Here is a 12098-nt window from a genome sequence, read left to right as displayed (position 1 = left end):
GGTTCCCCTTTGTCACAACGTAAATGCTTCTTCCTTAAGCAGCACTTTATTTAGTCTTTGTGCTTTTAATTTGCTGTCAGAAGGCGAAGAAGATTGGATTTTACTGTCTCTGCATAAATGCACTGAGAAGTTGTGGCTATCCACTGACGGCTGCAGTCCATATTATTGAGCTAATTAACAGATAACGTGCACCCAATTTAACCCGGATTGTTCAAAACATTATCTGTCCATTTATTCAATGCCCACAACCAAGTGTCCATGTCTAGCACGGCGACAGATTGAGCTTGCAAAGACATGCAGGGCATAGATGCCAATCTGGCCCTGCAGCAGGAAATGTCAGAGCCAACAGAAGAGCAAACAAGCTCCTTCGCCTTCGTTTCTTGTATCATGTGCATCCATCGACAAAAGTACTTGTAGCAGTGTCCGCAGCACAATTCTTGTTGTGTTGAAGTCCAGCATGAACATCAAGGAGAAACCACGATAATGGAATGCCATTACCGCAGTGCTAAATTGGGGATAGTCGGAACAGACGTCGCAGCTCAAAGTTAGGCATCCCGTGAGGCACTATTGGCCATCAGCAGCAGCAGAAATTTATTTAATCACAACTGGTATCTCCCTCACTGTATATTATCATCAATCCTGCTGAACAACATTGGCTGATTGTGGAGTGTCGAAGAGCGGGCCACTGGCAGCAGAAGGCACACCTAAGAATGAGGGGGGAGCCTTGTGAAGCTTCATCACTTGATTACATGCAAGCTAAACCGCGTAGTCACAATGTTATAAACAGAGGTTTGCGATCCCAAAACGAGTTGATGAGATCTACCCTCTGAAGCCTTGTCAAACCCAATCATAAATAACTGTCCAAAAATGCCTGTTGGAAGACGTAACATGAACAATCGCATCGTCAGTGAAGGGCGAGTCCTGTACCCAAGTGCAAAGGTTAAGGCTGAAGCATTTGCAATCACTTTCATCGGATGGTGGATGATCCAGCGTGGCCTCATAATGAGCTTGTGGATGTCAGCCATTGTCCAGTTCAACTGGATCACTTGAGATCAAGACGCAGAAGAATGCATGGGTACAGTAAAATTTATGTGGCCCAACAATATCTGTCCCGCGGTATTGAAGACAAAGGAACCTGCCTGACTGGAAACAAATCCACCGCCTTAATCTTTCATTGAGTCCATCGCCTGGGCATTGTGGCAGAAACGTCGACTAAATCAGAGTTCTTTTTGAGTTGAAGTTCCGTCTTCAGAGGCCACCCTCAATCACAGTGTACGACGACCACGGTGTTAAACCGGATAGAATTAGAGCAACAATTCGCTCAGGTTCATGGGAAGCACATTCCAAGCCCGAGACCTATTAGAACAACGGCAGCAGCCCCACGGAGACTCCAGGAGCTGCACCTTCCCCTTCAGCTCAAACACCAGCCTGACTTGGCTGGCTCAGGATCGTGGAGCTCCCTTTCCAACTTGACTCTGGTTGAATCTGCTTTTTACGGTTTGCAAGGTTGAAGAAGGCGCCGGATGCTCACCTTCCCAAAGGCAATACAAGCTGGCCACGTTCCACGAAAGAATAAAGAATGAGTTTATTCGCATGACTTGTCGCTTCAAACTTCCGCTGTCGATTTTGCTCCCTCCTTTCTTCTTGAATGCCTGTCTAGTTCTTGTCCTCCTGATCGCAGCATTTCTTAGGGACAATCCTGAAGCTTTCACCTGGCTATTTTTCTCTCTTGCCTTACCGACTACGTTCTCTAATTGCACCATATCGCATTTGTATTAACGCTGGGGCAGAGATTAATCGCACAAGAATATTAAATTCCATAATTTATGTTCACAATATGACTTTGTGGAGCACTGAATGAACTTTTAATACCAAATTGCATTCTTACAGGTGAACCTTGGCAGGTGCGACTGGCCAATGGAGAAAGTGTTTGTGATGGCCGAGTGGAGGTTTATTACGGCGGATTTTGGGGGAGAGTGATTGACACCGAGTGGAATTTTAGTGATGCAGATGTAGTGTGCAGACAGTTGAACTGTGGCGCTGCAATAAATGTTTATAACCACTGGAAGTTTGGAAAAGGCGACGGCCCAGTGTGGATCAGCAATGTCAGATGCAATGGAAGTGAACCCTTCTTGTGGAATTGTAGTTTTACACAAGGGAAGCAATTATCCATCGCAGGCGACGTCGGCGTGGTTTGCTCTGGTACGAATTACTTTACGTATCGAACTAACATGCCCAGAATATCGCGGTTCAATTATATTTTCATAAATAATCCACCGGTCTCCCTTCCACTATGGGATGCAGGCCCAGAAATATGAGGTTGTTAATAATAAATCCAAAAGGGAAATCGGAAGAAACTTATGTAACCAGGAAGAGGCTAGAACATGGGCTCGTGACCACACTGAGTAGTTGAGACAAACAGTACTGATTCATGAAAGGTGAAGGTTTTGCAATCTCTCTCAATTTAAAAAGTGCACTGCTTTTCGATTCTTCCCGTCAACATGGATAAATTAATATTTTCCCACGTTATATACATCGACCAATTTTTTGCCCAATCACTCAACATATCTTGCTCCGTTCTGGGCATCTTTCCTCCTCGTCACAACTCACTTCCTGCTACATTAGTGCCATCAGAAAATTTAGTTAGCATACATTCGGCGCTTTCATAAAATACACTGATATTGATTGATTGGAAATAGTTAATTCCCCAGCATTGATCCCTGTGCTATTCCACTAGTTAACAATTGGGAATCCGAATAAGACCAATTTTTGCTTAAACTCTGTGTCCTAACTTGTCCTTTATTCATGCTAATATATTGCCCTCTAAACCATGAGCTCCTGTTTTGTATGCCAAGCTTTGATGGAGTACCTTCTCAAATTCCCTTCGGGAATCCCACATCGAGCTGTTGGGCCGAAAGCCCTGTTTTTGTGCTGCAAATACCTCGCAAAGCTTACGAATTATGAAGAGAAACATTGAACAGAAAAGTGATACTTGCAGGGAACATAAAGTGTACTTCAGACTTTTAATACACTGGGCGTCGATCTCGCGTGAGATGGCAAACAAGGCATTAAGCTCATTTTTTATTACACTTGGAACAGGGTAAAATCTTTGGGATCGTATTAATGTGAACGCATAAACCTTATTGTATTTCCGTTAAACATTATTATTTTCTATGCGTATTAATTTCGAAATACTCTGATGAAACACTTCCACTTACGCCTGAGTAACAAATGCATGATAACTTAGTAACCCTAAAAATAGGAGCAGGAGTAGAGCATTCGACCCCTGGAGCCTGCTCTGCCAATCAATAAGGTCATGTTTGATCTGAAAGTGGCCTTAAAGGCACTTCCCTGCCTGTCCATTATAACCGCTGTCTCCCTTGCCAATCGAAAATATGTCGAACTTTGCCGTGAGAATATTGAACGACTCAGCAACCAGTGCTATCTAGCGAAAGGAATCCAATATATTGACGACACTCTGAGAGAAGAGATTTCCCCTCATCCCTGTCGTAAATGGACGCCCTTCATTTTCAAACGGTGCACCCTAGGTCCAGATTCCCTTGGGAGAGTGAACACCATCTCAACATCTAAAATATCAAGCCGCCTCAGCATCTTATATCTTTGTGTAAGATCAGTTCTCACTCTTCTAAACTCCAAACTGTATAGGTCTACGCTGCTAAACCTGCCCTAATTACACAACCCCTTTATCCCAGGAATCAGCTTATAAACATTCTCTGAAACGCTCCCAACGCAAGCATGTCCGTCCTTTAAGTAATTTGCGAAGAATGTGCGTTGACTGGACCACAGTTGTTTCTGAAAAATGGAAGAATCCGAAATGGCATGGCCGAATCACTGTCGGCAAGGTGAACTTACAGCTTGGCATTTTTAGATGTAGTCGGTTCACAGTGAAACTGACACTTTTCACTGTGAATTTGGCGAACTAGTTCAGTAAAGTCATTTAGGGAAGGAACCTCAGTTCCTGACCCATTCTGGCCGTTACGCCCGCCCGGCACCAACTTGGCTATTTTAACCGACTTTTGCATTAATTAACAAAGCCAAACAATTGTATCACTGCCTTTAAATGGGTGGACAAGAAATATTAACATTTTCAGTAACTGTAGTGTGCCGAGGCTGGATGTTAACACTTGCAGACATTTGAAGAAGCAGATTGTCATGGACATCAGCTCTGTGATTTTGTCTTTAGATTTAATTGTTTTTTTTTTATTTTATACACCGTGTCTATTTGTCACACTGTAGGATTTGCATTTGAGGAAGCTGTAATTAACCATTTTATGCAGTTAGTTTTTATTGTCAATATGAGACAGGCATCGATAACGTAAAAAATGGCATAGCACTTTGGCAGAAACGTAATGCACTGATCGTTGTAAGATTAGCCTTTAGAAACGGCATATCAATTGGCCATGAATCGATTGCGAATTTTTCATGAACTCTTACCTGGGCCAGATACTGTTTAATATAATATCTTCCTGCAGATCATATTCAGGTGAGACTGGCAGATGGTGGAAGCCGCTGTGCCGGAAGGGTGGAACTTTACTACAACGGAACCTGGGGGACTGTGTGTGATGACTCCTGGGATTTAGCAGACGCCCATGTCGTATGCAACCAGCTGAAGTGTGGACAGGCTCTAAGTGCAACTGTTTCCGGTTGGTTTGGCCCAGGAGCGGGGCCTATCTTGCTTCATAACCTGACGTGTGCAGCGAATGATTGTGTTTTGTGGGAATGTCCGGGGGGCCGGTGGAATGAGAGTGACTGCAATCACAAAGAGGATGCTGGAGTTATCTGCTCGGGTGAGATGTACTTTCAAATACTCGCACTTTTTGAATCTTTTTAAACAGAACATTTTTTTGACAAATTTAGCCGTGGTAATCATTGAATGTCACCCTTTGTTGCCTCCTGCTTTCCATAACCAACAGTAAAGTTCGTTGGCCTACAACACAATGTATTATGAGTATGCAATCGACAATCGAGTATCTCTTAAATTGCTTCCTCTGAAATAATTGGCCTTCTGGGTGTCCTGTGCTAAGCAATCTCATTAAGCTAACGTCGTAATAAAAAGCCTGTTCTTTTGTTTCTTCATTTACTGCGGTGGGACTGAACTGAAGGGAAGATTGAACTTCATACTTTGTTTTGCAGAGCACAGGGCTGTAAGGTTGCAGAATGGACCGAATCCCTGCCAGGGCAGAGTTGAGGTGTTCTATAATGCGACCTGGGGGACGGTTTGTGCCGATTCATTTGGAAAAGAGGATGCAGAAGTGGTTTGTAAGCAGCTCAGCTGCGGATCTGTCCGGTCTGTCGATAGTGATGTCACATTTGGAATGGGGTTCGGACAGATCTGGCTTGATGAAGTGCATTGTCGCTTGCACGATTCACTTTTATGGCAATGTCCATCTTCGCCATGGGGTGAACATAATTGTGAGCACCAGGAGGATGTAGGTGTCATTTGCTCAGGTAATAACTACAAATAGAACTAATTTCTCTTCGTATGTTTCGTTGATGTTCCAATGTTTCTATCCTCCGTAAACCTGAGTCATCCAAATCTCTGTTTCCCTTATCTTAATTCACCCTTTATCGTATCACCGTATGCTCGGTGAACTACATTGACTCCTGGTCAAACAACATCTTGAATCTGAAGTTCTCATCATTGTTTTTAGTTCACTCATTAGGGTAGTGTGGCAGTGCTAATTTTCCTGGGCTTGTAATCCCGAGACCAAGTTTCTGTTCTGGGGACGCGGGATCAGATCCCACCGCAGCAGCAGCTATGAATTGATTTCAATAAATCTGGAGTATAAAGCTAATCTCAGTGGAAGAACCCAACTAATCACTACTCTAGCTGGTTCTGTTAGGTGCGACAATCTGCCATCCTTGCCCAGCATGGCCGACATGTGACTCTTGGTCTGCAGCAATGTGGTGGACTATTAATTGCCTTCTGATATGGCCTTGCATCCCACTTCGTTCAGCGGCAATTAGTGATAGCCAACAATCGCTGGCCTCCCACATTCCATGAATGAATAAAGCAACAAATTTAACACTTCTCCAACTTCGGACACGTGCGCTCCACGAATTTGGGCTTCTCGTGCGTCCCCAATCATTGTTGCCCACCAACGGTTCAGTTGACTATGCCCCTAAAATCTGCAATTCCCTGCCTACATCGCCCCGCATATGTGCCTCACTTTCCTCTTTAAAAAAAAACTCCCCCAAACCTGCAAGAATTGTGCTCATATTTCATAATGTGTCTCCGTGATGCTTGTTTTATCATGCTCTCCTGAGGCGCCTTTCTACACTGAAGGTGCTAGATGAAAGAAGTTGTTTAAATAATGGATGTTTTTTTTTCAGAAATAAATCCAATGAAAAGGCGCAATGAGGGCGATAGGAAGAAAAGTTATATAATTCCAGTTTCTGAAGATGTCGGTAAATATTGATAATGATATGAATAAATATCGTGATATTTCCTGTTGCGCCTTTTAAAAAATAATAATCCTTAAATGGATATTTACAATCTAGCAATCACCTCACTTCAAATATGCCATTTCTCGCAAACATATTAAGTATATTACCGAGTGCACGCGACAGGTTTTAATGACAGCGGGAGATTGAATTGTCTTTCAAGCAACTGGGTTCACGGCTGCCCGGGTGTTATTTTCAGAGTAGCGATCCTACGATATCATAGAACACTTCACAACTGGTGATTTGTAATCAGTGGCAACGATTGAAGGTGATGGTATCCTGGACAAAATGTTTGGAAAGGGAGGCTTAAGAGACAGATGCACCCAGCGCAGTGTGAGCTGTGCAAAAGAGTGCATGAAATCTGTATTTATCGCTGGATTTCGGACAATTGCCCCCGCCGGGGACCATTAGAACTTTCAATTCTGAATTTCTGCACAAAATGCGTAAAAACTGTTCTTCGATGTATATCAGGATTTCAATTGCCTGTCAGCAGAATGAATTTCAATAAATTTGGCTCAATTCCAATGTGCTTAAGCCACTCATTAAATATTTTTAATCACGAGAGTGAACAGTTACCTTCCGATATACGCGGTGGGCAATTAGTTTAGCTTTATGTATCCCAACAGAGCGTTTCTGGCCAGTGAGAACCAGGATCTTTAACATTAGTGTCTTTCAAAAATAGAGTAGTGTGTTGGCATTCAGAGCCGGCCAATGAAGCAATTGTATCAAACGGCAAGTTAATGCCAATTTTCAGACGTAATCTTCCGTTGTAGAGTTGCGGCTCGCTGCGGGATTCAATAATTGCTCTGGAAGAATTGAAATCTTCTTCAATGATACGTGGGGCACTGTATGTGATGATTCCTGGGATAGGCACGATGCCGCTGTCGCCTGCAGACAACTAAACTGTGGTGACCCAGTGTGGACCCCGGGAGAGACGTTATTCGACACAGCAAATGGCACAATTTGGTTGGATGACGTTAAATGCAAGGGGAGTGAGCGCTTCCTGTGGGACTGCCACTTTTCAACAATGGGCGATCATGACTGTGAACATAAAGAAGACGTCAATGTGATATGTTCTGGTAGGAGATTTTATATTGAACTTACATTTTACAAGACTCACCATCGCCTTCAAATGCATCCAAGCTCTCGCCCCATTCTGTCTCTATGTCCTTTTATTGCCCTACAACACCTGAGACATATCACGTTCTGTTCTTCTGCGCAACACCGAACGTAGTCATTTCAAAGCTAACAACGTGCTTTCATCTGCCTATACGAAAAGCTCGGAATTTCCTTACCCTCTCCATAGCTTCACCTCTCTCTCCTCTCTGAAACTGCCTCCTAAAACCTAACACTTTGCCCAAGCTCTTGGCCACTAACCCTAATATATTTTTGCGTGGTTCTGAGTCAAATGTTCTCTACAAATATTCAGTCAAATGGTACTGAGATGTTTCCATTACGTTAAGAGCGCTATATGGAAGCATAGAAACCAAGAGCAGGAGTAGGCCATTCGGCCCTTTGTGCTGATCCGCCATTTATTATGATCATGTCTGATCATCCAACTCAATAGCCGGCTCGCGCTTTCTCCCCATATCCTTTGATCCGTTTCGCCCCAAGAGCTATATCTCACTCCTTGTAGAAAACATACAATGTTTTGGCCTCAACTGCTTTCTGTGATAACGAATTCCACAGAATCACCACTTTCTGGGTGAAGAACTTTCTCCTCTTCCCGATCCTAAATTGTCTACCCTGTATCCTCAGACTGTGAACCCAAGTTCGGAACTCCCCCACCATCGGGAATATTCTTCCTGCATCTGCGCTGGCTCGTCCTGTGAGAATTTTATCGGTTTCTATGATATCACCCTTCATTCTTCTGAACTCCAGCGAATATAATTCTAACCGACTCAGTCTCTCCTCATATGTCTGCTCTGCCATCCCAGGAATCAGTCTGGTAAACTTTCGCTGCACTCCCCCTATAGCAAGTGCATAGCAAATACAAGTTGTCATGATTATAATGCTCAGGTGGGCACCATCTACCAGGACTATGTTAAGGTACCTGTTAGATTTGATAGGCGAACCTAAGAATATCTTAAGATTTGATCCTCCATGTTTCATGTCGGATACATTTAAAAAGAAAGCGCATTTAGCTGTTTTGTGACCACGCCAATGTACTGGGCGTCACGTTATATTAGTTATTGAAAGGCAGGCTTCACCTCCTGAACGAACAAATATCTCTCTTTGAGAAGGTGATGGTGACTTACGTTCTTGAGCTACTGTCGTCCACGTGGTGTAGGAACACCCACAACGTTATTAAGGATGCAGTACCACGATTTTGGCCCAGTGAAGGAACGGTGATATTGTTTCAAGTCAGGATGGTGCGTGGCTTGGTGGCGATATTCCAGGTGGTGTTGTTCCGATGTGTCTGCTGCACTAGATCTTCTAGATGGCTGCGGTCATGGATATAGAAGGTGCTGTCTAAGGATCCTTGGTGAGCACGTACATCACTTTGACTGCAATGGTTCAAGCAGTCGCCTCACCACGACCTTCTCTCCAGACCACAAGAAATAGGAGGAGGAGTGGACACACGGCCCATCGAGCATGCTCCAGCGGTCAATACTATCATGGCAGATTTCGGATTCAGTTCCATTTGCCCGCATGCTCACCATACCCTTAATTCCCTGGGAGGCTACAAATCTGTCTGTCCCAGCCATAAAGGTATTCAACTCACTGTGGTAGACAATTCGCATATTTCACAACTCTTTGAGTGAAGTAATTTCATCACATCTATATCCTAAATTGCGGCCTCTTATCTTGCGAGTTTGCTGCCGTGTTTATGATTCCCCAAGCAATAGAAAAAAAAATCTCTCAGCCCCCACCCTAGCAATCCCGTTTAGAACGTTGTAGGTTCCAATGAGATCGCCGCTCATTCTTCTAAACTCCACAGAGCACAAACACAATTTATCCAGCTTCTCATCATAGGCCAACCCCCTCATCCCAGGGACAAACTCAGTGAGCTTATCTGTACCGCCTCCAATGTAAACATATCCTATCTTAGATTTGGCGCCCAAAATTGCATGAACAGTGCAGATGTGGTCTCACACAAACACTGTGCAAATTTAGCAAGGCTTCTTTATCCTTGTCCTTCAATCCCCATGTGATAAAAGGCAACATCCCATCTGCCTTCTCAATTGCTTGCTGCCCTTGGAAGCTTTCTTCCTGCATTCCTTGTATGAGCACACCGAAGTCTCATTGAAAATTAATACTTATAAGCTTCTCACCTTAAAAGCATTATGCGCTTCTATTCTTACAACCAAAGTGAATAACTTCACACTTCTTTTCATAATACTCCATCTACCATTTGTTGTCAACTCACTTGACCTGTCCATTGCTCTTGTACCCTCTCTGTGATCGCCCCACAGTTTACATTTCCACATATCTTGGTATCATCAGCAATCTTCCATGCATTACCCTGTGTCTCCTTATCTGTTTCATTTATGTGGATTGTAAATATCCGAGGCCCAATGCAATTAGGGATGGACAATAAATGTTGGCCTAACCAGCGATGGTCTGTTCCCTTGAATGAATAAAAATCTTGAGCTCTATTTGCCACAGTTCTCCTAATTCAGTTCATTGTTCATTTGCAATTTTCAGCCCAATATCTGAAATATTTACTTTGTCAACAACCTTGGCTCTGCCACTAAACTTGGATATTCGTGCCTTTCTTCATATTATTGCAACTGGTATTTTATTTTTTTTTTCCATCTGGGCACGACCCAATGTCTGCCCAAAATTGAAATGTTTCTACTGTCAGTGCAATAAATTGATATTGACAGTTTCAGACTTAGGACTGTACAAAGGTAGATATTTGGAAATTCAGATTGCATTTCTAAATTAAATTTAAAATAACTTGTTACTTAAATTGATAACAATTGCAAAGGCAGCAACAGAGCAGCTGTGGGGTAATCGGTTTCTACCCTCGTTTAACCCATAAACGTTTGCGTTCTATCAGGTGGCTGTATCCACGAGTGAATGAAATGCGCGGGTGCGAATTTTGTCTGTGTTAATATGAAATGCCTTTATTTTCAGGCCATCCGCAGCACATAACGCCTTTCAAACAGCAGAGACTCTCCGTTTTCATCATCCCTTTCATTCTTCTGGCCCTTTTCATTGCTGTATCAATTGCTTTGGCCACAGAGTTGCAGAGAAGCTTCCAGAAAGGTTGGTTAATAAGGAATTTTGAAATCAGGACTTTAAATGGCGAGTCCTATTCCTGCACATGTTAATGTTCTTCGGTTGTTAAAGGTCATCTAGACTTTTGCTGACCGTATTCCAGGAAGGATGTCATCGTACTAGATAGGTTGGAAATTGATATATGTGGTTATTTTCCGGACTGGATAATTTTACTGATGACGAGAGGTTGGGGAGGCTAGCATCGTTTTATTCAGAACAACGGACACTTCAAGGAGATTAAGTTGACGAATATATGATAATGAGGACCCAAGTTCGATTGGATAGGGGTGATCAACTCTCGCTTACCCGAGAAGTCAAATTCCAGGGGGCTCAGAAGAATTAGTTGGCTGACAGATTAGAGGAAATTTGAGAAATCTTCTCATGCAGAGAATAGTGCGGGGCGGAGGGATGTGGTGATATAAAGGAGTGGTAGAGGCATTCCAAAATAATTTAGATATGTACGTGATGTGTTGTAACCGACAGGGTGCAGACGCAGAGTTGCAAAGTGGGATGAGGCTGTGTAGCTGGTCCCTCTTTTCGTTAAAGTTCTAAGCTTCCCATCAATTTATAATTTTCTGATTCATGCTTAATGATTTTGGGATCGGATGAGAATCCGGCAAAAGTCCAATATCACTAGTGAAACATAACTGAGTGTAAATTATGTTGCAACGTCGAATTGTGGGATAATCAATCAGGTCAATCGAACACCCACTTCGGAAATTCACCGACACGGGCATCAGGTGGCAGCCCTGATTCTTTGCAACATGAAACGGATGATTTATTTTTCCTTAGCTCTTGAGAATAAGAATCTGCCGATCATTTGGATGGAAAAGTGAAGATCCTCAATGCTATCTAACGGACGCAAACAATTTCCCTGAAATTTACAAAGCATTTGTAAGTGGGCGGAAACTGGGTCTGCACCTGAACTAGACGTTGGTTCATAAGATTCATCAAGGCAAAGCCGCCTTGACTTCCTCGAAGTACGATGATAGAGTTCCCTGACAAAAATACACCTGGCTGTCAAAACGATTCCTTATGAACAAAAATTTGGCAACGGCGGATGTGCCAGGGCCGTCCTTCAAGTGAGAGGATTCTGGCATGGCGAGGGCAGATTCGTGGTCATGTGGAGGCCCAACGGGAATTCGTGGAGCATATTCAGCCATTGGCTCCTCCAGAGACCGAAAGCGAGGCGTGCTCTGATAAGATTCATCAGCACTGTCAGCTCCCTGAACATTAGTTCTCAGAGCAAGGTCATCCCAGGAATTGATCCTTCACTGGCAATGTACCGAAGGTGTGCCATACATCCTATTGGCCAAGATTGGGCTCACCATGCTCTTGAGTGTGGAGGACACTTCTGAAATGAAGGCAGGGAGGTATTAAGATGGTTTATGGGAACTCCAATAACC

General features: G+C 43.4%; 1 protein-coding gene across 1 annotated transcript in view; it reads left to right on the top strand.

The window, feature by feature from the left end:
• The first annotated feature begins 1067 nt into the window (after positions 1-1067).
• LOC144694114 (scavenger receptor cysteine-rich type 1 protein M130-like) overlaps positions 1068-12098 on the top strand; it is a 248092-nt gene continuing 237061 nt past the window's right edge. Inside the window, exons 1-7 of the mRNA XM_078564472.1 lie at positions 1068-1116; positions 1891-2202; positions 4494-4808; positions 5155-5469; positions 6355-6399; positions 7239-7544; positions 10549-10680. Of these exons, the coding sequence (XP_078420598.1) occupies positions 1068-1116; positions 1891-2202; positions 4494-4808; positions 5155-5469; positions 6355-6399; positions 7239-7544; positions 10549-10680 (1474 nt within the window). The remainder of the gene's footprint in view (positions 1117-1890; positions 2203-4493; positions 4809-5154; positions 5470-6354; positions 6400-7238; positions 7545-10548; positions 10681-12098) is intronic.

The sequence above is a fragment of the Cetorhinus maximus genome, chromosome 19 (assembly GCF_964194155.1).
Source record: "Cetorhinus maximus chromosome 19, sCetMax3.hap1.1, whole genome shotgun sequence".
Classification (NCBI taxonomy): Eukaryota; Metazoa; Chordata; class Chondrichthyes; order Lamniformes; family Cetorhinidae; genus Cetorhinus; species Cetorhinus maximus.
Note: the sequence above shows the minus strand (reverse complement) of the source record. Positions and strands in the feature narration are given on the sequence as shown.